This window comes from Siphateles boraxobius, unplaced genomic scaffold (assembly GCF_051911475.1).
Source record: "Siphateles boraxobius isolate OS27281-9 unplaced genomic scaffold, OSU_SipBor_1 19, whole genome shotgun sequence".
Classification (NCBI taxonomy): Eukaryota; Metazoa; Chordata; class Actinopteri; order Cypriniformes; family Leuciscidae; genus Siphateles; species Siphateles boraxobius.
The window spans coordinates 35056423-35083022 of NW_027508799.1; the positions used below are offsets into that span (position 1 = coordinate 35056423).

Genomic DNA, 26600 nt, shown 5'->3' on the forward strand with positions numbered 1-26600 from the left:
TTCTCCCTGAAGATCATGATGGGTTGGTACAGGTTTCTTCAATAAAATAAGCCTTTACCCTTGCAATTGTGTCTGTGCCTAAAGTGTTTGTTTTGTGTGTAGATGATTGGACCTATCAGAGGCCTTCATACTCCTATTTCCTGGGTGGCGTTATTAACATCGAGGCATCTGTGAAGCAGTACAATCATGTGCCTCTCCGTGTGTTTGTGGACCGCTGTGTGGCCACTGAAGTACCTGATGTGAACTCCCTTCCGAGATATTCCTTCATTGAGAATCACGGGTAGGGTCATGGCCCTTGATGCAGTAGGACTGTTTTTAAGTTGCCTTTTGTAACCACTTTGGCATGGGTAAGGTCTAGTTGCTTGATGTTCTACAGTTGACATTCATGCGTTGCTCTTTGTGGTTTTGTTTGTCGTCAGGTGCTTTGTGGATGCCAAAACTACAGCTTCCAGCTCCCGCTTCATGCCTCGTTCCCAGGTTGACAAGATCCAGTTCCAGCTGGAGGCGTTTATGTTCCAGGAGGGCAACAGTCCTTCTGTATGTACTACAAATGTCATGTTCACTTGACTTCTCCTGTCTGCTTTGGTTTTTTGACTTGTCTGTCATCCCTTACAGATCTACATAACATGTATTCTGAAGGCAACCATTGCTTCTGCACCTAGTGACACTCAGCGCAAATCCTGTTCTTTTGCCAATGGGTACGTGAGGCTTTATTTGGATGGAGTGGGGGGTTAGGTTGACTTCTCATGTTGAAGGTTTCATGTCTTTGTTTTTGTGCAGGTGGTTTGCTGCTGATGGAAATGACCAAGTTTGTGGTTGCTGTGACTCAACATGTGGTCCTGATAGTGAATTTGCTGCTTCTCCCTATGGAGGTTGGTAGCTTTTGCTCTTTCTATGGTTGCTTTTGATTCAAGTGCTCTAACTTGGCTTTTTTTCTTCTCTCTAGGCTTTCAGTGGGAAGGCAAGGCCTCACTTGGTCCTGTAACGGTTCAAGGGCAAAAGAGAGGTTCTCAATAAAACTGACAAATCAATCCTTTGTTGTATCTGACTTGTCATTTTGCTGTGTGTCTGGTTTAACTGCTTTTGACTTTGAAATTGCCTCATTCTGCCAATGTGGTGAAACTGATAGTTGCCCGTACTTCACTTTATCCATAGGGAGGTATTACTTCAAGAACACTATGGTTGCATTCTATATAGGACTTGAAGTTTTAAACGATGAGCCTTTTAAATGCTGCTAGTGAAAGCTCAAGGCTATGCTTTTGAAGCCAATAGTTTGTTGCAATTTGTGGTTACACTTCGATAGTTGAAAAGTTACTTATAGTAGAATGTCTAAAGTGGACTATCAAAATGGTGTTACCTAATTTGTTTGAAATAAATATTTCTGGTAAAAATCCTTACCACAGAGGCATATATAGTGCTTTCATTTGTGCTACTGTACACCAAAGCATGAGGAAATCATGGTAACTTTACTATGCTGGGCCCTTTTGAACTGTCTGTTGACTGCAGGTGTCCAAATTCGGAGGCTGCAGTTGAGCTACTTCCCCCACTTTAACCTCCAAACATCAGTTCCATCAGTTATGACTATCAGCTGTTTGGAGAGGAATTCTTTCGTATAAAAACAATTCCGTCTGTACTTTTAGTCCCGTTTTGGTGAAAATCAAGTTTTTAATGGATGTGTCTGTTGTTTTTAATATGCTTTAAGACAAACCATGTGCAAATTTGTAAGTCAACACCATTGCTGAGTATTTTCTCCTTAAAACTGCAGTGAACCAAAGACAGTCTAAAAAACCTTGGTTTGAAATTGCTGATGTTTCTGACGTCACAAACTACCAGGGAACCGATCGTAAACGAGTGGATCTCTGAGCTGCTGTGAGTGATTGGAGGCGGGTCTCATTTGCATATTCATAGAGCCATGTATACTAAATGAGGCAAGGGTGTCGAGTTACATTCAAGCTATTTTAAGGCATGAAGACATGACACCTTGGCATTTCAAAGGAAAAAAACTTTTACATGTGTAATTTTGGTGGTCAAAGATAAGTTTTAAGGGATAAAATTGACTACAGGGAGACTATAAATCATCCTGTTCCTCTAGATATGCAAGTAAATCAGCAGACATGTCCATGTCTGGTAACTGCAATCTCATGCAAATGAAAAAGGTGCTTTTCTTGCTTAATACAAATGTCACCGGGTGAACAAACCTGGAACCAAAAAATTGTTGACTCGTTTCCAGGGGGAAGGAATGCCGGTGTAACACCGGGCCGGTTCTGGGTTTACCTGTCATGGCCGCCGACCATAACAAGCGCCAGCTGAAGCCAGTGAGTAGCGCTTCATTGAAGCATGTGTCCGGGAAAAAGGAGTATAAAGAGAGGGGCTTGAAGCACAGTAGGGAGGAGGAAAAATGCTCGGGCAGTAGGAAAGCTCTACAAGAGTGCGCGAGTGGATTGTAGCAGTGGCAGTGAGCGTTGACAGGTGCAGAAAGCAGCGGTTTAAGACCTGATCAGTGTTCTATGTTGAGTCCCCCGAGACATGCTCATTAAGTGAGTCTTTTAAAAGAAACCACGAACAGCAACGCAACGAAGTAAGTGAGAAAACTTCACAGAGAAAGAAGGAGAGTGACTGGCAGAAAAGAGAGTGGAAACCCGCTGCAGGATTCACGCGATTCACCGAGGGAAAGTTAAGTGCACCCTTTTATGATTTACCTTCTGGAGAAAATCACATGTAAAGATTTACCATCACCAGTGTACGACTAACCTGTGTTTGTGGGCAGTGCGTGTTATCCTGTTGACAGAGCAAAGAACAGTAATGGTAACGGCTGGGAAGATCGCTGAATCCATGTTCATCTTCTGAGACCACTATTCCTTGGATCATTCACCCTATGAAGAGAAGAGAAACGAGTTGATTAATCACTGTGAAGGTAGAGTAAGTTTGCAGTGTCTGAAAGCGTGAAACAAACACGTGTGGAGATTTACAAGAGTGATTTATGCACAAGTGTGGGGAGATCAAACAACTGTGTTTTCTCTGAGTCTCTGACGGATGAAATTGACCCATAACTTTGAAGATTCGTTCAAACTGATCTGTCCCCTCTGCTGTTCTGTGAACAGAGAGTCTACCGCTGCATTCTGCTATTGTTGTCCTGTGGTAAGCGAAGATTCAGTTATTAACTGTTGGATTCTGTACTCACCATTGCTCTTCTGTGAACAGAGAAATTCTGCCGTCCGCTGCTGTATTCTGCTATTGGTGTCCTGTGGTAAGCGAAGATTCAGTTATTAACTGTTGGATTCTGTACTCAACATTGCTGTTCTGTGAACAGAGAAATTCTGCCGTCCGCTGCTGTATTCTGCTATTGTTGTCCTGTGGTAAGCAAAGGCTCAGTTATTAACTGTTGGATTCTGTACTCACCATTGCTGTTCTGTGAACAGGGATTCTGCCGTCCGCCGCTGTATACTGCTATTGCGGTTCTGTGAGTCTGCTGACTGCTGTGTTTGATCCACTGTCTGTCCTACGAGCTTATTCAACGAGGCTGACGACGAGAAAAGCCACTGTCTGTCCTACGAGCTTATTCAACGAGGCTGACGACGAGAGAAGTCACTGTCCGTCCCACGAGCCCACTCAGAGAGGAATATATTTACCTGAAGAACGGAAGAATACCTACCAGCACTCCCCTCCCTGTATCGTACCAAAGCCACAGCCCCGAACGTCCCTGCCCCTGCTTTTATCCCTTTTTAATTTTAATAAAAAAACGTACTTTTTAAACTTACCTTGGTTGTCTGTCCTCTGGTGTCTGCTCCTCCGGAGTGTGGTAAATAACCCTTGGCCTTAACATCGGTGACACAAACATCACAATTCTTAAATTGTGTCTTTTGTTACATAGGGACTACTGAACAGACATTTATAAGTTCCCTTTCGAGAACGGTCACTTCGTATTGCGTAGCAAATATGCAGTGGGGAAACTCCTTTTCCTCAAAATATTGAAGTAATAATTTAAAACGCAGTGCAGCTGTACAGCAAAACACTTCAGAGCGTCTAGCTCGCTCATTGGCTGTGCTGCAGCAACTGTACATCCAATGGCCGAGCGCCTCAGACGCACGAACCAATCAGCTGACTTGGCGACGAGTACGTCAGAGCGTGCCTGAATGGGCGTGGCCTAAGCCTATAAAGATCGGTCATTTTGGCCAATATATCAGATTTGCTCAACTTCAGCGACACTTCTCGTCTCTGGTTCCTCACCGAAGCTTTTCACCGTCGAACCAGCCAAGATCAGCTAGAGCAGTGGTCTTCACTATTTTTTTCATGAGAGCCGCACTGATAGGACAAATCAGTAGGAGAGCCATTTTTACCGCAAAGTATAAAAAGTTACATCCCGTCATAAATAGCATGTCTGCTTATCAATCTGTCACCCCTGAACATACAATATGCAATGCAATTAATACAAAAGGGTGGGGAAAAAAAACTTTTATGATTTTTCCAGTCAAATTTGTAACTGAGGCAAGAAGATTTCCCTTAAAGACAAAAAAGCAGGATTTCCAGAATATAATCATGCCAGAATTACCTTAAATAATTTTTTTCTATATTAGCCCATCATGTATCTAACCATCAAAGAGCACAAGCAGCGTTAAGAGCGCTGGAAAGACCCCCCAACTCCACAGAGACTGGATGTTTACAGGCACAACTTTTGTTTCAATCGGACTGAATTCATTCCGATTGATGAATCTGAATGTAGGCCTATTGTAGTTTAAATGAACGCTAAACATCGTGATGTGATGATTGGGTTGATGTGCGCATTTATAAGTCAAAAGATTCAAATCGGAATATATTTTTTGACATGAGCGCACTGCACAAATATACAGAGTTTCCCGCTATTGTCGCTTAGTAACCATTCTCCTACATTGGTTCTTTATTTCTTTTAAACAGCAAACTTAATATTTTTCCAATTCTGGTCATAATTTGGAGACTATGAACATATGAACTGTTGTGACTCGTGACGTGCTTTTTTTTATCACGCAGTAAAAATGCCCAAAACCAGTCGTCTGTGGATGAGAATCTGAAACAAGGACTGTTGAGCCGTTGTCCTGCTCCACTTCACAGATGCTGAGTGAAAGGAGAATTATATGGACAATCATTTATATGACACTTTACTCATCAGGAGAACAGCTCGTTCAGCGTGTCATACGTCGTCCTTTCAGTTTCAGTTTTCAATCGATCATGTGTTTGTTCTCTTGATAAACTACCCCTTTCTATCGGATCAGAAATATTTGTAATAGAGCTGACACTTTGAGTTTTTAATGGGTTATGTTATAACACTACTTGTTTTTAATGTTTTTATGAAATATCTGTAGTGACTGCATGATCATATCACAGTATTATTTACCGCCATGCGAGCCACAAATAAAAGCTTGGCGAGCCGTTCAATGAGTAACAATGACCTAGAGCAAGCCTTGAAAACAGCGGGCAGCGCCTTCGACTTACCCGGAAGCAGCTCCTCTTCTGTCGCTGCTGTCCTGTGGCCATCCGGCGAGAAAAAAAAACTCTATATACTTTTTCTGCTACTGTTGTGTTAAAAAAAACAAAAAAACTGTTTGACTTTTAATTTTTAAACATTAATTTAACTATAATTTTAACTGATGAAAATAATAATAACCATAATTTAATAATACCGTTTATTTATTTAATAATTGATTAATACCGTAAACTGTGATATGTTCGGAAACGTTATCATACAAATCTCATATCATTACAGCCCTACACAGGACAGTCCCCCACTCCACCCCGCTGTTAAAAAAAGTAACTCTGTAACCTTGAATCTCAGTCAATTTTAAAATGAGCTACTTTTTACTTTTGCTTGAGTAGACTTTTAGACCGGTAATTTTAATTGTACTTAAGTAAAATTTCATTAAAGTAGTAGTACTTTTACTTGAGTAGAATATTTTATTACTCTTTCCACCTCTGGTATTTGGACAGGCGCTTAAAAAATGTGCAGATTGGTGCGTCCCCAAGATGCATACACTCTACAGGTCCAGAGGAGAATCAAGGATAATCAATGAAGGTAAAAGGGGTGGAGTCACCTTAACTCAAAGCTGTACAAAATGGCAAAGGCAAGCACTGGTGTTTGTGTCAAAGTTTGTTAGGATGGGGTTTCTGAAAGTTGTCTTAGTGTTGGCTGCTGCAATTCTTGCATTTGATCTGCCTGATGTCTTTGGAAGTTTGAGCTATAGTCATAGTCCAAGAAGCATGGGGCCAAAATCAGATCCAGCTTCCAGAAGTCCTGCCCTTTCTCCTCTAGGGCTCTGGAACCCTTTGCAAGTGGCTTCTCAATTTCAGAGTCCTTTGGGTCCTGACTCCAAAAGCCCTTTGCAGGATCCTTTTGGCCTTCAGGAGAAGCAGCTGTTGCAGGGTCCAGTGAAGCCTTTGGATTGGAGGTATCCCATCGTTCCCGAGGTGCAGAGCGAGTTGGCGGTGGACTTCCAGTTGAGGCAACCCGTGACTCCCAGCAGCGTAGCGGTTCAATGTGAGAGGAACCGGGTTCTCGTAGAGGTCCAGCAGGACTTTTTCAGCAATGGTCAGTTGATCCAGCCAACTGGTCTGTCTCTAGGTGGATGTCCTGTTGTTGGTCAGGATCCTGGGTCAAGAGTGCTCATCTTTGAGTATGAATTACAGGACTGCAACAGCGTGCTTATGGTAAGAACAGATACATATTAATGGGTTATTTGTTGTGGCAGAGGACCTTCAAGGAAAGTCAGTTCACTTTGTTTTACAATGCCAGGGCAGCTAAGACCAAGTTCTATCTATTTGAATGGGTAAATCCTGAGTGTTCAAGTTCCTTGCCTTTAAATAACCTTTCAACCAACATCTCATGTAAACTATCCCATAAGTGGTATGAAAGGAGCTTAAAGGAGAACTCCGGTCAATTTTTAAGTTAATCTTGATCGTTAGAGCTTTGTGAGTACTGACTATAGAAGAAAAAAAACGAACCGGATTGGTGATTGCTGCGACCGCGAATGCCCAGAGCTCCCACCCAGCTGAAACGGCAGCTATGGGGGCATGGACATAAAGAGCGTTTTTGAGCCTATTAACAGACACAAAATGCAATTAAAATGTCTGTCCAACATGATCAGGGACCCTACATGTGAACAAGATGCGTTTAGCAACTTAGCCATTGTTTCAACTCACCTAAATAGTATTTTAGACGGCAAGCTGTAGTCTCGCGCTGCAGTCCCGTGCTGTAGCCGGAAAAGGTAAACAATGTCCAGGTGGGAGGAGCGTTGATCATGTGCGACGAGTCTTCGTACATGGAATGGCATTTTTCTTCAAACGGCCCCGCTGTGTTGAGTGTGTGTAGTCATCCTTGTCAAAGTGTTCACTGCAAATGCGGTAATCTTTAGCGCGTAGTACTTCTACGGGAGTTTGCACATCAAGTTGAAGTACAACTAGCCACAACTGCAGAATCTCGAGGTCATGGAAAGGAAGACGATGAAAATTTAAGCTCTTATATTTTCGCATTCGGTTGCCACAATTCGGAAAGGCACAAACACGAACCATTTCTTCTTCACTTGTAAGCAACTCTGATCATAACTCGTCGCACATGATCAACGCTCCTCCCACCTGGACATTGTTTACCTTTTCCGGCTACAGCACGGGACTGCAGCGCGAGACTACAGCTTGCCGTCTAAAAGACTGTTTAGGTGAGTTGAAACAATGGCTAAGTTGCTAAACGCATCTTGTTCACATGTAGGGTCCCTGTTCATGTTGGACAGACATTTTAATTGCATTTTGTGTCTGTTAAGAGGCTCAAAAACGCTCTTTATGTCCATGCCCCCATAGCTGCCGTTTTAGCTGGGTGGGAGCTCTGGGCATTCGCGGTCGCAGCTCCGCGTAGCAAGCACCAATCCGGTTCGTTTTTTTTTCTATAGTCAGTACTCACAAAGGTCTAACGATCAAGATTAACTTAAAAATTGCCCGGAGTTCTCCTTTAAGAAACCAGAACAACAAATCTTGTGCCTTAATAGTGTTAAAGCTAGTTTTACCCTGGAACAGCAAAATGTGCATGTTTAATCGTTAATGCATGTCTCAGATGTTGATCTCTGGCAACACCGGAGCTTCTGAGGGCAGCTATTACTAGTAGCAATTTACTAATTGTCGACTTGCTCTTCAGGAATTCCACCATATTGCACAGTGCACCTTCCATTCATAGCAATATGAGTGCATGGTCTTGGTGTATGTAAAGTCTTTGGGATGACCCTCTTGGTAACCACAATTGTTTTTTTTTTACAGATGAATGAGGACGAGCTTGTCTACACCTTCTCTCTTACCTACACCCCTGAGGCGCTTGCAGGTACTCCGATTACCCGGACCGATGGGGCAATTGTTGGTGTTCAATGTCATTATCAAAGGTAGGAGATCTCTGGGACCTTCTGCACTTTCTCGTGTAACTGGGAGACCATTTAATGGGTACTTTCATGAACCGCAGGCTCCAAAATGTAAGCAGTGATGCCTTGAGGCCAACATGGGTCCCTTATGCCTCAACAGAGGCGGGTGAAGAAGTCTTGCTGTTCTCCCTGAAGATCATGATGGGTTGGTACAGGTTTCTTCAATAAAATAAGCCTTTACCCTTGCAATTGTGGCTGTGCCTAAAGTGTTTGTTTTGTGTGTAGATGATTGGACCTATCAGAGGCCTTCATACTCCTATTTCCTGGGTGGCGTTATTAAAATCGAGGCATCTGTGAAGCAGTACAATCATGTGCCTCTCCGTGTGTTTGTGGACCACTGTGTGGCCACTGAAGTACCTGATGTGAACTCCCTTCCGAGATATTCCTTCATTGAGAATCACGGGTAGGGTCATGGCCCTTGATGCAGTAGGACTGTTTTTAAGTTGCCTTTTGTAACCACTTTGGCATCGGTAAGGTCTAGTTGCTTGATGTTCTACAGTTGACATTCATGAGTTGCTCTTTGTGGTTTTGTTTGTCGTCAGGTGCTTTGTGGATGCCAAAACTACAGCTTCCAGCTCCCGCTTCATGCCTCGTTCCCAGGTTGACAAGATCCAGTTCCAGCTGGAGGCGTTTATGTTCCAGGAGGGCAACAGTCCTTCTGTATGTACTACAAATGTCATGTTCACTTGACTTCTCCTGTCTGCTTTGGTTTTTTGACTTGTCTGTCATCCCTTACAGATCTACATAACATGTATTCTGAAGGCAACCATTGCTTCTGCACCTAGTGACACTCAGCGCAAATCCTGTTCTTTTGCCAATGGGTACGTGAGGCTTTATTTGGATGGAGTGGGGGGTTAGGTTGACTTCTCATGTTGAAGGTTTCATGTCTTTGTTTTGGTGCAGGTGGTTTGCTGCTGATGGAAATGACCAAGTTTGTGGTTGCTGTGACTCAACATGTGGTCCTGATAGTGAATTTGCTGCTTCTCCCTATGGAGGTTGGTAGCTTTTGCTCTTTCTATGGTTGCTTTTGATTCAAGTGCTCTAACTTGGCTTTTTTTCTTCTCTCTAGGCATTCAGTGGGAAGGCAAGGCCTCACTTGGTCCTGTAACTGTTCAAGGGCAAAAGAGAGGTTCTCAATAAAACTGACAAATCAATCCTTTGTTGTATCTGACTTGTCACTTTGCTGTGTGTCTGGTTTAACTGCTTTTGACTTTGAAAGTGCCTCATTCTGCCAATGTGGTGAAACTGATAGTTGCCCGTACTTCACTTTATCCATAGGGAGGTATTACTTCAAGAACACCATGGTTGCATTCTATATAGGACTTGAAGTTTTAAACTATGAGCCTTTTAAATGCTGCTAGTGAAAGCTCAAGACTATGCTTTTGAAGCCATTAGTTTGTTGCAATTTGTGGTTACACTTCAATAGTTGAAAAGTTACTTATAGTAGAATGTCTAAAGTGGACTATCAAAATGGTGTTACCCAATTTGTTTAAAATATTTCTGGTAAAAATCCTTACCACAGAGGCATATATATAGTGCTTTCATTTGTGCTACTGTACACCAAAAGCATGAGGAAATCATGGTAACTTTATTATGCTGGGCCCTTTTGAACTGTCTGTTGACTGCAGGTGTCCAAATTCGGAGGCTGCGTCTTCCGGAGGGCAGAATTCGAGGCCGGTTGCGTCAATGTGGCGTGACTAAGATGTCCCAATTCAAGGCTGCATTCGAAGGCTGAGTTTGACAAAGGGGTGGCTACCCCTATTCAAAAGTGACTTCAAATGCACCCTTTGTGTCCACGTGAAATTTAAGGATACACGCACCCTTTCAGTTCCTCTTTTTATTTTTGTTGTATGTGTGGTAGAGCAAGTAAAATTTATCCATGATTTTAAAATGATCAGTAACTCCAATTTCTTTGAATGTGTCACTCGTCTATGAGCCGTATAATGCCCACCAGGGAACCGGGCCTGCAGTTGAGCTACTTCCCCCACTTTAACCTCCAAACATCAGTAACATCAGATCCATCAGTTATGACTATCAGCTGTTTGGAGAGGAATTCTTTCGTATAAAAACAATTCCGTCTGTACTTTTAGTCCCGTTTTGGTGAAAATCAAGTTTTTAATGGATGTGTCTGTGGTGTTTTTAATATGCTTTAAGACAAACCATGTGCAAATTCGTAAGTCAACACCATTGCTGAGTATTTTCTCCTTAAAACTGCAGTGAACCAAAGACAGTCTAAAAAACCTTGGTTTGAAATTGCTGATGTTTCTGACGTCACAAACTACCAGGGAACTGATCGTAAACGAGTGGATCTCTGAGCTGCTGTGAGTGATTGGAGGCGGGTCTCATTTGCATATTCATAGAGCCATGTATTCTAAATGAGACAAGGGTGTCGAGTTACATTCAAGCTATTTTAAGGCATGAAGACATGACACCTTGGCATTTCAAAGGAAAAAAACTTTTACATGTGTAATTTTGGTGATCAAAGATAAGTTTTAAGGGATAAAATTATTGACTACAGGGAGACTATAAATCATCCTGTTCCACTAGATATGCAAGTAAATCAGCAGACATGTCCATGTCTGGCAACTGCAATCTCATGCAAATGAAAAAGGCGCTTTTCTTGCTTAATACAAACATCACAATTCTTAAATTGTGTCTTGTTACATAGGGACTACTGAACAGACATTTATAAGTTCCCTTTCGAGAACGGTCACTTCGTATTGCGTAGCAAATTTGCAGTGGGGAAACTCCTTTTCCTCAAAATATTGAAGTAATAATTTAAAACGCAGTGCAGCTGTACAGCAAAACACATCAGAGCGTCTAGCTCGTTCATTGGGTGTGCTGCAGCAACTGCACATCCAATGGCCGAGCACCTCAGACGCACGAACCAATCAGCTGACTTGGCGCCGAGTACGTCAGAGCGTGCCTGAATGAGCGTGGCTTAAGCCTATAAAGATCGGTCATTTTGGCCAATATATCAGATTTGCTCAACTTCAGCGACACTTCTCGTCTCTGGTTCCTCACCGAAGCTTTTCACCGTCGAACCAGCCAAGATCAGCTAGAGCAGTGGTCTTCACTATTTTTTTCATGAGAGCCGCACTGATAGGACTAATCAGTAGGAGAGCCATTTTTACCGCAAAGTATAAAAAGTTACATCCCGTCATAAATAGCATGTCTGCTTATCAATCTGTCACCCCTGAACATACAATATGCAATGCAATTAATACAAAAGGGTGGGGAAAAAAAACTTTTATGATTTTTCCAGTCAAATTTGTAACTGAGTGAAGAAGATTTCCCTTAAAGACAAAAAAGCAGGATTTCCAGAATATAATCATGCCAGAATTACCTTAAATAATTTTTTTCTATATTAGCCCATCATGTATCTTACCATCCAAGAGCACAAGCAGCGTTAAGAGCGCTGGAAAGACCGCCCAACTCCACAGAGACTGGATGTTTACAGGCACAACTTTTGTTTCAATCGGACTGAATTCATTCCGATTGATGAATCTGAATGTAGGCCTATTGTAGTTTAAATGAACGCTAAACATCGTGATGTGATGATTGGGTTGATGTGCGCATTTATAAGTCAAAAGATTCAAATCGGAATATATTTTTTGACATGAGCGCACTGCACAAATATACAGAGTTTCCCGCTATTGTCGCTTAGTAACCATTCTCCTACATTGGTTCTTTATTTCTTTTAAACAGCAGACTTAATATTTTTCCAATTCTGGTCATAATTTGGAGACTATGAACATATGAACTGTTGTGACTCGTGACGTGCTTTTTTTTATCACGCAGTAAAAATGCCCAAAACCAGTCGTCTGTGGATGAGAATCTGAAACAAGGACTGTTGAGCCGTTGTCCTGCTCCACTTCACAGATGCTGAGTGAAAGGAGAATTATATGGACACTCATTTATATGACACTTTACTCATCAGGAGAACAGCTCGTTCAGCGCGTCATACGTCGTCCTTTCAGTTTCAGTTTTCAATCGATCATGTGTTTGTTCTCTTGATAAACTACCCCTTTCTATCGGATCAGAAATATTTGTAATAGAGCTGACACTTTGAGTTTTTAATGGGTTATATTATAACACTACTTGTTTTTAATGTTTTTATGAAATATCTGTAGTGACTGCATGATCATATCACAGTATTATTTACCGCCATGCGAGCCACAAATAAAAGCTTGGCGAGCCGCGCAATGAGTAACACTGACCTAGAGCAAGCCTTGAAAACAGCGGGCAGCGCCTTCGACTTACCCGGAAGCCGCTCCTCTTCTGTCGCTGCTGTCCTGTGGCCATCCGGCGAGAAAAAAAAAACCTCTATATCCTTTTTCTGCTACTGTTGTGTTAAAAAAATAAATAAAAACCTGTTTGACTTTTAATTTTTAAACATTAATTTAACTATCATTTTAACTGATGAAAATAATAATAACCATAATTTAATAATACCGTTTATTTATTTAATAATTGATTAGTACCGTAAACTGTGATATGTTCGGAAACGTTATCATACTGTTCAAATCTCATATCATTACAGCCCTACACAGGAGAGTCCCCCAACCCACCCCGCTGTTAAAAAAAGTAACTCAGTAACCTTGAATCTCAGTCAATTTTAAAATGAGCTACTTTTTACTTTTGCTTGAGTAGACTTTTAGACCGGTAATTTTAATTGTACTTAAGTAAAATTGCATTAAAGTAGTAGTACTTTTACTTGAGTAGAATATTTTATTACTCTTTCCACCTCTGGTATTTGGACAGGGGCTTAAAAAATGTGCAGATTGGTGCGTCCCCAAGATGCATACACTCTACAGGTCCAGAGGAGAATCAAGGATAATCAATGAAGGTAAAAGGGGTGGAGTCACCTTAACTCAAAGCTGTACAAAATGGCAAAGGCAAGCACTGGTGTTTGTGTCAAAGTTTTTTAGGATGGGGTTTCTGAAAGTTGTCTTAGTGTTGGCTGCTGCAATTCTTGCATTTGATCTGCCTGATGTCTTTGGAAGTTTGAGCTATAGTCATAGTCCAAGAAGCATGGGGCCAAAATCAGATCCAGCTTCCAGAAGTCCTGCCCTTTCTCCTCTAGGGCTCTGGAACCCTTTGCAAGTGGCTTCTCAATTTCAGAGTCCTTTGGGTCCTGACTCCAAAAGCCCTTTGCAGGATCCTTTTGGCCTTCAGGAGAAGCAGCTGTTGCAGGGTCCAGTGAAGCCTTTGGATTGGAGGTATCCCATCGTTCCCGAGGTGCAGAGCGAGTTGGCGGTGGACTTCCAGTTGAGGCAACCCGTGACTCCCAGCAGTGTAGCGGTTCAATGTGGCGAGAACCGGGTTCTCGTAGAGGTCCAGCAGGACTTTTTCAGCAATGGTCAGTTGATCCAGCCAACTGGTCTGTCTCTAGGTGGATGTCCTGTTGTTGGTCAGGATCCTGGGTCAAGAGTGCTCATCTTTGAGTATGAATTACAGGACTGCAACAGCGTGCTGATGGTAAGAACAGATACATATTAATGGGTTATTTGTTGTGGCAGAGGACCTTCAAGGAAAGTCAGTTCACTTTGTTTTCACTTTGTTTTACAATGCCAGGGCAGCTAAGACCAAGTTCTATCTATCTGAATGGGTAAATCCTGAGTGTTCAAGTTCCTTGCCTTTAAATCAGTGTTAATTTTGGCAGCAATTTCTTTGATTTAGTCTTAGTTTTCATCTTCAGACGAAAATGCTTTTTGGTCTTAGTCACATTTTAGTCATTTTGTCTTTCATAGTTTTAGTCTAGTTTTAGTTGACTGAAAGTCATTGCATTTTTGTCATTACTTTTAGTCAAATTGCAGTTACCGAATTTTGGCATATGTAGCCTAAGCCTAGTCTTTAGACAAAAAATGTCAATTTTTTCTCTAGGCCAGTTCATTAAGCTTATGAGAAATTTGAATCAAGGTAACAGGCTGTATTGACATTGCACTCTAGCAGTAGCACTTGTGCAATTCTACATATCCATTTTCCTTAGTTCAGTGGTTCTTCAATTTTTTAGAGTGCCGTAACCCCTCTTCCACTTAGACTGCTGTCACACCTTTTCCATTAAGGGACAATATTTGCCCTCTTTAATCGATTTTTCCTGTTTATTTTTTACCTTTATAAATACTTTTATAAAATAAATAATGATTTAAATAAAACAATGTTCAATAAATATGCAATGATGGTAAAAACGAAGTTATACTTTTAAATATTAAATTAAAATGGCCACTAGGTGGCGGTAAGTCTGTCTATAGTTTATGAGTGAGTCATCGAGCCATTCATTCAGTAACTAAGCAAGTTGCTATACTTATGAACGGATCATTGAATCTCACGATTCGTTCAAAGCCACAGATTCGTTCACGAACCGCTGCAGATCTGCTGTGGCGTTTGTTGCAAAATAGAGCAATAATAGCCTACTGACAATACAGTTTTAACTGTAGTAGGCCTACATCACTTAATGCTACCCTTTTGTTTGTTGAACTGTTGTATAAAATCAATGTCACATTTGAAATCGTGTGGATATTCGGGAAACATTGCATTCTTGCTCGTATAGGGCTAATATGATCAACATTAAAAACACTGCTGGATATCAGCCTGAATTTTGAATTCTCAAATGAAGATCGCTGAACTGTTTTTTTCAGATCATCCGCGCTTCAGCATGTAGAAAGAGCCCGCGCGCATGGTTGCCAGATACCTTTGAAAAAACCGCGTAGAAAACGTGTTATTTAAACAGAATTTTTTAACTGGGGATTAAATTATTGAAATATGGCAACCGTAAGCATGAACGCTCGCAAACACAGTCTGTAATGTGTTGTCTTCTCCTTTATTCGACAAGAACAAGTGGTTTTGTAAAGTCTTGTTTTTGTTTTAACCGATCAGTCTCGTCTTTTTTCGTCAACGATATTGCATGTGTTGATAGTCACAGTTATCGTTTAATGACGTGGGTGTCGTCTCTCATCCTCTTGTCTTAGTCAGGGGAAAAAAGGTCGTCAACGAACATTTTTCGTCATAGTTTTCGTTAACGAAATTAACACTGTTTTAAATAACCTTTCAACCAACATCTCATGTAAACTATCCCATAAGTGGTATGAAAGGAGCTTAAGAAACCAGAACAAATCTTGTGCCTTAATAGTGTTACAGCTAGTTTTACCCTGGAACAGCAAAATGTGTATGTTTAATCGTTAATGCATGTCTCAGATGTTGATCTCCGGCAACACCGGAGCTTCTGAGGGCAGCTATTACTAGTAGCAATTTACTAATTGTCGACTTGCTCTTCAGGAATTCCACCATATTGCACAGTGCACCTTCTTCCATTCATAGCAATATGAGTGCATGGTCTTGGTGTATGTAAAGTCTTTGGGATGACCCTCTTGGTAACCACTTTTTTTTTTTTTTTACAGATGAATGAGGACGAGCTTGTCTACACCTTCTCTCTTACCTACACCCCTGAGGCGCTTGCAGGTACTCCGATTACCCGGACCGATGGGGCAATTGTTGGTGTTCAATGTCATTATCAAAGGTAGGAGATCCTTGGGACCTTCTGCACTTTCTCGTGTAACTGGGAGACCATTTAATGGGTACTTTCATGAACCGCAGGGTCCAAAATGTAAGCAGTGATGCCTTGAGGCCAACATGGGTCCCTTATGCCTCAACAGAGGCTGGTGAAGAAGTCTTGCTGTTTTCCCTGAAGATCATGATGGGTTGGTACAGGTTTCTTCAATAAAATAAGCCTTTACCCTTGCAATTGTGTCTGTGCCTAAAGTGTTTGTTTTGTGTGTAGATGATTGGACCTATCAGAGGCCTTCATACTCCTATTTCCTGGGTGGCGTTATTAACATCGAGGCATCTGTGAAGCAGTACAATCATGTGCCTCTCCGTGTGTTTGTGGACCGCTGTGTGGCCACTGAAGTACCTGATGTGAACTCCCTTCCGAGATATTCCTTCATTGAGAATCACGGGTAGGGTCATGGCCCTTGATGCAGTAGGACTGTTTTTAAGTTTCCTTTTGTAACCACTTTGGCATGGGTAAGGTCTAGTTGCTTGATGTTCTACAGTTGAGATTCATGAGTTGCTCTTTGTGGTTTTGTTTGTCGTCAGGTGCTTTGTGGATGCCAAAACTACAGCTTCCAGCTCCCGCTTCATGCCTCGTTCCCAGGTTGACAAGATCCAGTTCCAGCTGGAGGCGTTTATGTTCCAGGAGGGCAACAGTCCTTCTGTATGTACTACAAATGTCATGTTCACTTGACTTCTCCTGTCTGCTTTGGTTTTTTGACTTGTCTGTCATCCTTTACAGATCTACATAACATGTATTCTGAAGGCAACAATTGCTTCTGCACCTAGTGACACTCAGCGCAAATCCTGTTCTTTTGCCAATGGGTACGTGAGGCTTTATTTGGATGGAGTGGGGGGTTAGGTTGACTTCTCATGTTGAAGGTTTCATGTCTTTGTTTTGGTGCAGGTGGTTTGCTGCTGATGGAAATGACCAAGTTTGTGGTTGCTGTGACTCAACATGTGGTCCTGATAGTGAATTTGCTGCTTCTCCCTATGGAGGTTGGTAGCTTTTGCTCTTTCTATGGTTGCTTTTGATTCAAGTGCTCTAACTTGGCTTTTTTTCTTCTCTCTAGGCATTCAGTGGGAAGGCAAGGCCTCACTTGGTCCTGTAACTGTTCAAGGGCAAAAGAGAGGTTCTCAATAAAACTGACAAATCAATCCTTTGTTGTATCTGACTTGTCACTTTGCTGTGTGTCTGGTTTAACTGCTTTTGACTTTGAAAGTGCCTCATTCTGCCAATGTGGTGAAACTGATAGTTGCCCGTACTTCACTTTATCCATAGGGAGGTATTACTTCAAGAACACCATGGTTGCATTCTATATAGGACTTGAAGTTTTAAACTATGAGCCTTTTAAATGCTGCTAGTGAAAGCTCAAGACTATGCTTTTGAAGCCATTAGTTTGTTGCAATTTGTGGTTACACTTCAATAGTTGAAAAGTTACTTATAGTAGAATGTCTAAAGTGGACTATCAAAATGGTGTTACCCAATTTGTTTAAAATATTTCTGGTAAAAATCCTTACCACAGAGGCATATATATAGTGCTTTCATTTGTGCTACTGTACACCAAAAGCATGAGGAAATCATGGTAACTTTATTATGCTGGGCCCTTTTGAACTGTCTGTTGACTGCAGGTGTCCAAATTCGGAGGCTGCGTCTTCCGGAGGGCAGAATTCGAGGCCGGTTGCGTCAATGTGGCGTGACTAAGATGTCCCAATTCAAGGCTGCATTCGAAGGCTGAGTTTGACAAAGGGGTGGCTACCCCTATTCAAAAGTGACTTCAAATGCACCCTTTGTGTCCACGTGAAATTTAAGGATACACGCACCCTTTCAGTTCCTCTTTTTATTTTTGTTGTATGTGTGGTAGAGCAAGTAAAATTTATCCATGATTTTAAAATGATCAGTAACTCCAATTTCTTTGAATGTGTCACTCGTCTATGAGCCGTATAATGCCCACCAGGGAACCGGGCCTGCAGTTGAGCTACTTCCCCCACTTTAACCTCCAAACATCAGTAACATCAGATCCATCAGTTATGACTATCAGCTGTTTGGAGAGGAATTCTTTCGTATAAAAACAATTCCGTCTGTACTTTTAGTCCCGTTTTGGTGAAAATCAAGTTTTTAATGGATGTGTCTGTGGTGTTTTTAATATGCTTTAAGACAAACCATGTGCAAATTCGTAAGTCAACACCATTGCTGAGTATTTTCTCCTTAAAACTGCAGTGAACCAAAGACAGTCTAAAAAACCTTGGTTTGAAATTGCTGATGTTTCTGACGTCACAAACTACCAGGGAACTGATCGTAAACGAGTGGATCTCTGAGCTGCTGTGAGTGATTGGAGGCGGGTCTCATTTGCATATTCATAGAGCCATGTATTCTAAATGAGACAAGGGTGTCGAGTTACATTCAAGCTATTTTAAGGCATGAAGACATGACACCTTGGCATTTCAAAGGAAAAAAACTTTTACATGTGTAATTTTGGTGATCAAAGATAAGTTTTAAGGGATAAAATTATTGACTACAGGGAGACTATAAATCATCCTGTTCCACTAGATATGCAAGTAAATCAGCAGACATGTCCATGTCTGGCAACTGCAATCTCATGCAAATGAAAAAGGCGCTTTTCTTGCTTAATACAAACATCACAATTCTTAAATTGTGTCTTGTTACATAGGGACTACTGAACAGACATTTATAAGTTCCCTTTCGAGAACGGTCACTTCGTATTGCGTAGCAAATTTGCAGTGGGGAAACTCCTTTTCCTCAAAATATTGAAGTAATAATTTAAAACGCAGTGCAGCTGTACAGCAAAACACATCAGAGCGTCTAGCTCGTTCATTGGGTGTGCTGCAGCAACTGCACATCCAATGGCCGAGCACCTCAGACGCACGAACCAATCAGCTGACTTGGCGCCGAGTACGTCAGAGCGTGCCTGAATGAGCGTGGCTTAAGCCTATAAAGATCGGTCATTTTGGCCAATATATCAGATTTGCTCAACTTCAGCGACACTTCTCGTCTCTGGTTCCTCACCGAAGCTTTTCACCGTCGAACCAGCCAAGATCAGCTAGAGCAGTGGTCTTCACTATTTTTTTCATGAGAGCCGCACTGATAGGACTAATCAGTAGGAGAGCCATTTTTACCGCAAAGTATAAAAAGTTACATCCCGTCATAAATAGCATGTCTGCTTATCAATCTGTCACCCCTGAACATACAATATGCAATGCAATTAATACAAAAGGGTGGGGAAAAAAAACTTTTATGATTTTTCCAGTCAAATTTGTAACTGAGTGAAGAAGATTTCCCTTAAAGACAAAAAAGCAGGATTTCCAGAATATAATCATGCCAGAATTACCTTAAATAATTTTTTTCTATATTAGCCCATCATGTATCTTACCATCCAAGAGCACAAGCAGCGTTAAGAGCGCTGGAAAGACCGCCCAACTCCACAGAGACTGGATGTTTACAGGCACAACTTTTGTTTCAATCGGACTGAATTCATTCCGATTGATGAATCTGAATGTAGGCCTATTGTAGTTTAAATGAACGCTAAACATCGTGATGTGATGATTGGGTTGATGTGCGCATTTATAAGTCAAAAGATTCAAATCGGAATATATTTTTTGACATGAGCGCACTGCACAAATATACAGAGTTTCCCGCTATTGTCGCTTAGTAACCATTCTCCTACATTGGTTCTTTATTTCTTTTAAACAGCAGACTTAATATTTTTCCAATTCTGGTCATAATTTGGAGACTATGAACATATGAACTGTTGTGACTCGTGACGTGCTTTTTTTTATCACGCAGTAAAAATGCCCAAAACCAGTCGTCTGTGGATGAGAATCTGAAACAAGGACTGTTGAGCCGTTGTCCTGCTCCACTTCACAGATGCTGAGTGAAAGGAGAATTATATGGACACTCATTTATATGACACTTTACTCATCAGGAGAACAGCTCGTTCAGCGCGTCATACGTCGTCCTTTCAGTTTCAGTTTTCAATCGATCATGTGTTTGTTCTCTTGATAAACTACCCCTTTCTATCGGATCAGAAATATTTGTAATAGAGCTGACACTTTGAGTTTTTAATGGGTTATATTATAACACTACTTGTTTTTAATGTTTTTATGAAATATCTGTAGTGACTGCATGATCATATCACAGTATTATTTACCGCCATGCGAGCCACAAATAAAAGCTTGGCGAGCCGCGCAATGAGTAACACTGACCTAGAGCAAGCCTTGAAAACAGCGGGCAGCGCCTTCGACTTACCCGGAAGCCGCTCCTCTTCTGTCGCTGCTGTCCTGTGGCCATCCGGCGAGAAAAAAAAAACCTCTATATCCTTTTTCTGCTACTGTTGTGTTAAAAAAATAAATAAAAACCTGTTTGACTTTTAATTTTTAAACATTAATTTAACTATCATTTTAACTGATGAAAATAATAATAACCATAATTTAATAATACCGTTTATTTATTTAATAATTGATTAGTACCGTAAACTGTGATATGTTCGGAAACGTTATCATACTGTTCAAATCTCATATCATTACAGCCCTACACAGGAGAGTCCCCCAACCCACCCCGCTGTTAAAAAAAGTAACTCAGTAACCTTGAATCTCAGTCAATTTTAAAATGAGCTACTTTTTACTTTTGCTTGAGTAGACTTTTAGACCGGTAATTTTAATTGTACTTAAGTAAAATTGCATTAAAGTAGTAGTACTTTTACTTGAGTAGAATATTTTATTACTCTTTCCACCTCTGGTATTTGGACAGGGGCTTAAAAAATGTGCAGATTGGTGCGTCCCCAAGATGCATACACTCTACAGGTCCAGAGGAGAATCAAGGATAATCAATGAAGGTAAAAGGGGTGGAGTCACCTTAACTCAAAGCTGTACAAAATGGCAAAGGCAAGCACTGGTGTTTGTGTCAAAGTTTTTTAGGATGGGGTTTCTGAAAGTTGTCTTAGTGTTGGCTGCTGCAATTCTTGCATTTGATCTGCCTGATGTCTTTGGAAGTTTGAGCTATAGTCATAGTCCAAGAAGCATGGGGCCAAAATCAGATCCAGCTTCCAGAAGTCCTGCCCTTTCTCCTCTAGGGCTCTGGAACCCTTTGCAAGTGGCTTCTCAATTTCAGAGTCCTTTGGGTCCTGACTCCAAAAGCCCTTTGCAGGATCCTTTTGGCCTTCAGGAGAAGCAGCTGTTGCAGGGTCCAGTGAAGCCTTTGGATTGGAGGTATCCCATCGTTCCCGAGGTGCAGAGCGAGTTGGCGGTGGACTTCCAGTTGAGGCAACCCGTGACTCCCAGCAGTGTAGCGGTTCAATGTGGCGAGAACCGGGTTCTCGTAGAGGTCCAGCAGGACTTTTTCAGCAATGGTCAGTTGATCCAGCCAACTGGTCTGTCTCTAGGTGGATGTCCTGTTGTTGGTCAGGATCCTGGGTCAAGAGTGCTCATCTTTGAGTATGAATTACAGGACTGCAACAGCGTGCTGATGGTAAGAACAGATACATATTAATGGGTTATTTGTTGTGGCAGAGGACCTTCAAGGAAAGTCAGTTCACTTTGTTTTCACTTTGTTTTACAATGCCAGGGCAGCTAAGACCAAGTTCTATCTATCTGAATGGGTAAATCCTGAGTGTTCAAGTTCCTTGCCTTTAAATCAGTGTTAATTTTGGCAGCAATTTCTTTGATTTAGTCTTAGTTTTCATCTTCAGACGAAAATGCTTTTTGGTCTTAGTCACATTTTAGTCATTTTGTCTTTCATAGTTTTAGTCTAGTTTTAGTTGACTGAAAGTCATTGCATTTTTGTCATTACTTTTAGTCAAATTGCAGTTACCGAATTTTGGCATATGTAGCCTAAGCCTAGTCTTTAGACAAAAAATGTCAATTTTTTCTCTAGGCCAGTTCATTAAGCTTATGAGAAATTTGAATCAAGGTAACAGGCTGTATTGACATTGCACTCTAGCAGTAGCACTTGTGCAATTCTACATATCCATTTTCCTTAGTTCAGTGGTTCTTCAATTTTTTAGAGTGCCGTAACCCCTCTTCCACTTAGACTGCTGTCACACCTTTTCCATTAAGGGACAATATTTGCCCTCTTTAATCGATTTTTCCTGTTTATTTTTTACCTTTATAAATACTTTTATAAAATAAATAATGATTTAAATAAAACAATGTTCAATAAATATGCAATGATGGTAAAAACGAAGTTATACTTTTAAATATTAAATTAAAATGGCCACTAGGTGGCGGTAAGTCTGTCTATAGTTTATGAGTGAGTCATCGAGCCATTCATTCAGTAACTAAGCAAGTTGCTATACTTATGAACGGATCATTGAATCTCACGATTCGTTCAAAGCCACAGATTCGTTCACGAACCGCTGCAGATCTGCTGTGGCGTTTGTTGCAAAATAGAGCAATAATAGCCTACTGACAATACAGTTTTAACTGTAGTAGGCCTACATCACTTAATGCTACCCTTTTGTTTGTTGAACTGTTGTATAAAATCAATGTCACATTTGAAATCGTGTGGATATTCGGGAAACATTGCATTCTTGCTCGTATAGGGCTAATATGATCAACATTAAAAACACTGCTGGATATCAGCCTGAATTTTGAATTCTCAAATGAAGATCGCTGAACTGTTTTTTTCAGATCATCCGCGCTTCAGCATGTAGAAAGAGCCCGCGCGCATGGTTGCCAGATACCTTTGAAAAAACCGCGTAGAAAACGTGTTATTTAAACAGAATTTTTTAACTGGGGATTAAATTATTGAAATATGGCAACCGTAAGCATGAACGCTCGCAAACACAGTCTGTAATGTGTTGTCTTCTCCTTTATTCGACAAGAACAAGTGGTTTTGTAAAGTCTTGTTTTTGTTTTAACCGATCAGTCTCGTCTTTTTTCGTCAACGATATTGCATGTGTTGATAGTCACAGTTATCGTTTAATGACGTGGGTGTCGTCTCTCATCCTCTTGTCTTAGTCAGGGGAAAAAAGGTCGTCAACGAACATTTTTCGTCATAGTTTTCGTTAACGAAATTAACACTGTTTTAAATAACCTTTCAACCAACATCTCATGTAAACTATCCCATAAGTGGTATGAAAGGAGCTTAAGAAACCAGAACAAATCTTGTGCCTTAATAGTGTTACAGCTAGTTTTACCCTGGAACAGCAAAATGTGTATGTTTAATCGTTAATGCATGTCTCAGATGTTGATCTCCGGCAACACCGGAGCTTCTGAGGGCAGCTATTACTAGTAGCAATTTACTAATTGTCGACTTGCTCTTCAGGAATTCCACCATATTGCACAGTGCACCTTCTTCCATTCATAGCAATATGAGTGCATGGTCTTGGTGTATGTAAAGTCTTTGGGATGACCCTCTTGGTAACCACTTTTTTTTTTTTTTTACAGATGAATGAGGACGAGCTTGTCTACACCTTCTCTCTTACCTACACCCCTGAGGCGCTTGCAGGTACTCCGATTACCCGGACCGATGGGGCAATTGTTGGTGTTCAATGTCATTATCAAAGGTAGGAGATCCTTGGGACCTTCTGCACTTTCTCGTGTAACTGGGAGACCATTTAATGGGTACTTTCATGAACCGCAGGGTCCAAAATGTAAGCAGTGATGCCTTGAGGCCAACATGGGTCCCTTATGCCTCAACAGAGGCTGGTGAAGAAGTCTTGCTGTTTTCCCTGAAGATCATGATGGGTTGGTACAGGTTTCTTCAATAAAATAAGCCTTTACCCTTGCAATTGTGTCTGTGCCTAAAGTGTTTGTTTTGTGTGTAGATGATTGGACCTATCAGAGGCCTTCATACTCCTATTTCCTGGGTGGCGTTATTAACATCGAGGCATCTGTGAAGCAGTACAATCATGTGCCTCTCCGTGTGTTTGTGGACCGCTGTGTGGCCACTGAAGTACCTGATGTGAACTCCCTTCCGAGATATTCCTTCATTGAGAATCACGGGTAGGGTCATGGCCCTTGATGCAGTAGGACTGTTTTTAAGTTTCCTTTTGTAACCACTTTGGCATGGGTAAGGTCTAGTTGCTTGATGTTCTACAGTTGAGATTCATGAGTTGCTCTTTGTGGTTTTGTTTGTCGTCAGGTGCTTTGTGGATGCCAAAACTACAGCTTCCAGCTCCCGCTTCATGCCTCGTTCCCAGGTTGACAAGATCCAGTTCCAGCTGGAGGCGTTTATGTTCCAGGAGGGCAACAGTCCTTCTGTATGTACTACAAATGGTTCACTTGACTTCTCCTGTCTGCTTTGGTTTTTTGACTTGTCTGTCATCCTTTACAGATCTACATAACATGTATTCTGAAGGCAACAATTGCTTCTGCACCTAGTGACACTCAGCGCAAATCCTGTTCTTTTGCCAATGGGTACGTGAGGCTTTATTTGGATGGAGTGGGGGGTTAGGTTGACTTCTCATGTTGAAGGTTTCATGTCTTTGTTTTGGTGCAGGTGGTTTGCTGCTGATGGAAATGACCAAGTTTGTGGTTGCTGTGACTCAACATGTGGTCCTGATAGTGAATTTGCTGCGTCTCCCTATGGAGGTTGGTAGCTTTTGCTCTTTCTATGGTTGCTTTTCAAGTGCTCAATTTGGCTTTTTTTTCTTCTCTCTAGGCATTCAGTGGGAAGGCAAGGCCTCACTTGGTCCTGTAACGGTTCAAGAGCAAAAGAGAGGTTCTCAATAAAACTGACAAATCAATCCTTTGTTGTATCTGACTTGTCACTTTGCTGTGTCTGGTTTAACTGCTTTTGACTTTGAAAGTGCCTCATTCTGCCAATGTGGTGAAACTGATAGTTGCCCGTACTTCACTTTATCCATAGGGAGGTATTACTTCAAGAACACTATGGTTGCATTCTATATAGGACTTGAAGTTTTAAATGCTGCTAGTGAAAGCTCAAGACTATGCTTTTGAAGCCATTAGTTTTTTTGCAATTTGTGGTTACACTTCGATAGTTGAAAAGTTACTTGTAGTAGAATGTCTAAAGTGGACTATCAAAATGGTGTTACCCAATTTGTTTAAAATAAATATTTCTGGTAAAAATCCTTACCACAGAGGCATATAGTGCTTTCATTTGTGCTACTGTACACCAAAAGCATGAGGAAATCATGGTAACTTGATTATGCTGAGCCCTTTTGAACTGTCTGTTGACTGCAGGTGTCAAAATTTGGAGGCTGCATCTTCCGGAGCGCAGAATTCGAGGCCGGTTGCGTCAATATGGCGGGACTAAGATGTCCCAATTCAAGGCTGCATTCGAAGGCCGATTGTGACAAAGGGGTGGCTACCCCTATTCAAAAGTGACTTCAAATGCACCCTTCGTGTCCACGTGAAATTTAAGGATACACGCACCCTTTCAGTTCCTCTTTATTTTTGTTGTATGTGTGGTAGAGCAAGTAAAATTTATCCATGAGGATTTTAAAATGATCAGTAACTCCAATTTCTTTGAATGTGTCACTCAGCTATGAGCCGTATAATGCCCACCAGGGAACAGGGCCTGCAGTTGAGCTACTTCCCCCACTTTAACCTCCAAACATCAGTTATGACTATCAGCTGTTTGTAGAGGAATTCTTTCGTATAAAAACAATTCCGTCTGTACTTTTAGTCCCGTTTTGGTGAAAATCAAGTTTTTAATGGATGTCTGTGGTGTTTTTAATATGCTTTAAGACAAACCATGTGCAAATTCATAAGTCAACACCATTGCTGAGTATTTTCTCCTTAAAACTGCAGTGAACCAAAGACAGTCTAAAAAACCTTGGTTTGAAATTGCTGATGTTTCTGACGTCACAAACTACCAGGGAACCGATCGTAAACGAGTGGATCTCTGAGCTGCTGTGAGTGATTGGAGGCGGGTCTCATTTGCATATTCATAGAGCCATGTATACTAAATGAGGCAAGGGTGTCGAGTTACATTCAAGCTATTTTAAGGCATGAAGACATGACACCTTGGCATTTCAAAGGAAAAAAACTTTTACATGTGTAATTTTGGTGATTAAAGATAAGTTTTAAGGGATAAAATTGACTACAGGGAGACTATAAATCATCCTGTTCCGCTAGATATGCAAGTAAATCAGCAGACATGTCCATGTCTGGTAACTGCAATCTCATGCAAATGAAAAAAGGTGCTTTTCTTGCTTAATACAAACATTACAATTCTTAAATTGTGTCTTGTTACATAGGGACTACTGAACAGACATTTATAAGTTCCCTTTCGAGAACGGTCACTTCGTATTGCGTAGCAAATATGCAGTGGGGAAACTCCTTTTCCTCAAAATATTGAAGTAATAATTTAAAACGCAGTGCAGCTGTACAGCAAAACACATCAGAGCGACTAGCTCACTCATTGGCTGTGCTGCAGCAACTGCACATCCAATGGCCGAGCGCCTCAGACGCACGAACCAATCAGCTGACTTGGCGCCGAGTACGTCAGAGCGTGCCTGAATGGGCGTTGGCCTAAGCCTATAAAGATCGGTCATTTTGGCCAATATATCAGATTTGCTCAACTTCAGCGACACTTCTCGTCTCTGGTTCCTCACCGAAGCTTTTCGCCGTCGAACCAGCCAAGATCAGCTAGAGCAGTGGTCTTCACTATTTTTTTCATGAGAGCCGCACTGATAGGTAGTG

The 26600-nt window shown here is 41.3% G+C and overlaps 3 protein-coding genes and 1 long non-coding RNA gene across 4 annotated transcripts; all 4 read left to right on the forward strand.

Moving 5' to 3' along the window:
• Positions 1–399: 399 nt before the first annotated feature.
• On the forward strand, positions 400–1036 carry LOC143742341 (uncharacterized). The gene is made up of 3 exons (XR_013205430.1): positions 400–537; positions 616–698; positions 781–1036. It is a non-coding gene; the product is annotated as an uncharacterized LOC143742341 (long non-coding RNA).
• A 4974-nt stretch (positions 1037–6010) lies between these two features.
• On the forward strand, positions 6011–9577 carry LOC143742343 (zona pellucida sperm-binding protein 3-like). The gene is made up of 8 exons (XM_077235195.1): positions 6011–6675; positions 8269–8387; positions 8465–8568; positions 8649–8826; positions 8966–9083; positions 9162–9244; positions 9327–9418; positions 9493–9577. The coding sequence occupies exons 1-8, from the start codon at positions 6127–6129 to the stop codon at positions 9561–9563; spliced, it is 1314 nt and encodes a 437-aa protein (XP_077091310.1). The 5' UTR covers positions 6011–6126; the 3' UTR covers positions 9564–9577.
• A 3778-nt stretch (positions 9578–13355) lies between these two features.
• Positions 13356–17132, forward strand: LOC143742344 (zona pellucida sperm-binding protein 3-like). The gene is made up of 8 exons (XM_077235196.1): positions 13356–13904; positions 15824–15942; positions 16020–16123; positions 16204–16381; positions 16521–16638; positions 16717–16799; positions 16882–16973; positions 17048–17132. The coding sequence occupies exons 1-8, from the start codon at positions 13356–13358 to the stop codon at positions 17116–17118; spliced, it is 1314 nt and encodes a 437-aa protein (XP_077091311.1). The 3' UTR covers positions 17119–17132.
• A 3778-nt stretch (positions 17133–20910) lies between these two features.
• On the forward strand, positions 20911–24679 carry LOC143742345 (zona pellucida sperm-binding protein 3-like). The gene is made up of 8 exons (XM_077235197.1): positions 20911–21459; positions 23379–23497; positions 23575–23678; positions 23759–23936; positions 24076–24193; positions 24268–24350; positions 24433–24524; positions 24595–24679. Exons 1-8 carry the CDS (start codon positions 20911–20913, stop codon positions 24663–24665), a joined length of 1314 nt encoding a protein of 437 aa, XP_077091312.1. The 3' UTR covers positions 24666–24679.
• The last annotated feature ends 1921 nt before the right edge of the window (positions 24680–26600 follow it).

Bases quoted from the DNA above. Each gene is read 5' to 3' on its own strand.
- LOC143742345 (XM_077235197.1), top strand. From the start codon at position 20,911: ATGGGGTTTCTGAAAGTTGTCTTAGTGTTGGCTGCTGCAATTCTTGCA. The intron at 21,460-23,378 runs GTAAGAACAGAT...TTTTTTTTACAG, and splicing joins ACTGCAACAGCGTGCTGATG to ATGAATGAGGACGAGCTTGT. The intron at 23,679-23,758 runs GTTGGTACAGGT...TTTTGTGTGTAG, and splicing joins TTCCCTGAAGATCATGATGG to ATGATTGGACCTATCAGAGG.
- LOC143742343 (XM_077235195.1), top strand. From the start codon at position 6,127: ATGGGGTTTCTGAAAGTTGTCTTAGTGTTGGCTGCTGCAATTCTTGCA. The intron at 8,388-8,464 runs GTAGGAGATCTC...CATGAACCGCAG, and splicing joins GTTCAATGTCATTATCAAAG to GCTCCAAAATGTAAGCAGTG. The intron at 9,084-9,161 runs GTATGTACTACA...CATCCCTTACAG, and splicing joins AGGAGGGCAACAGTCCTTCT to ATCTACATAACATGTATTCT.
- LOC143742344 (XM_077235196.1), top strand. From the start codon at position 13,356: ATGGGGTTTCTGAAAGTTGTCTTAGTGTTGGCTGCTGCAATTCTTGCA. The intron at 16,124-16,203 runs GTTGGTACAGGT...TTTTGTGTGTAG, and splicing joins TTCCCTGAAGATCATGATGG to ATGATTGGACCTATCAGAGG. The intron at 16,974-17,047 runs GTTGGTAGCTTT...TCTTCTCTCTAG, and splicing joins TGCTGCTTCTCCCTATGGAG to GCATTCAGTGGGAAGGCAAG.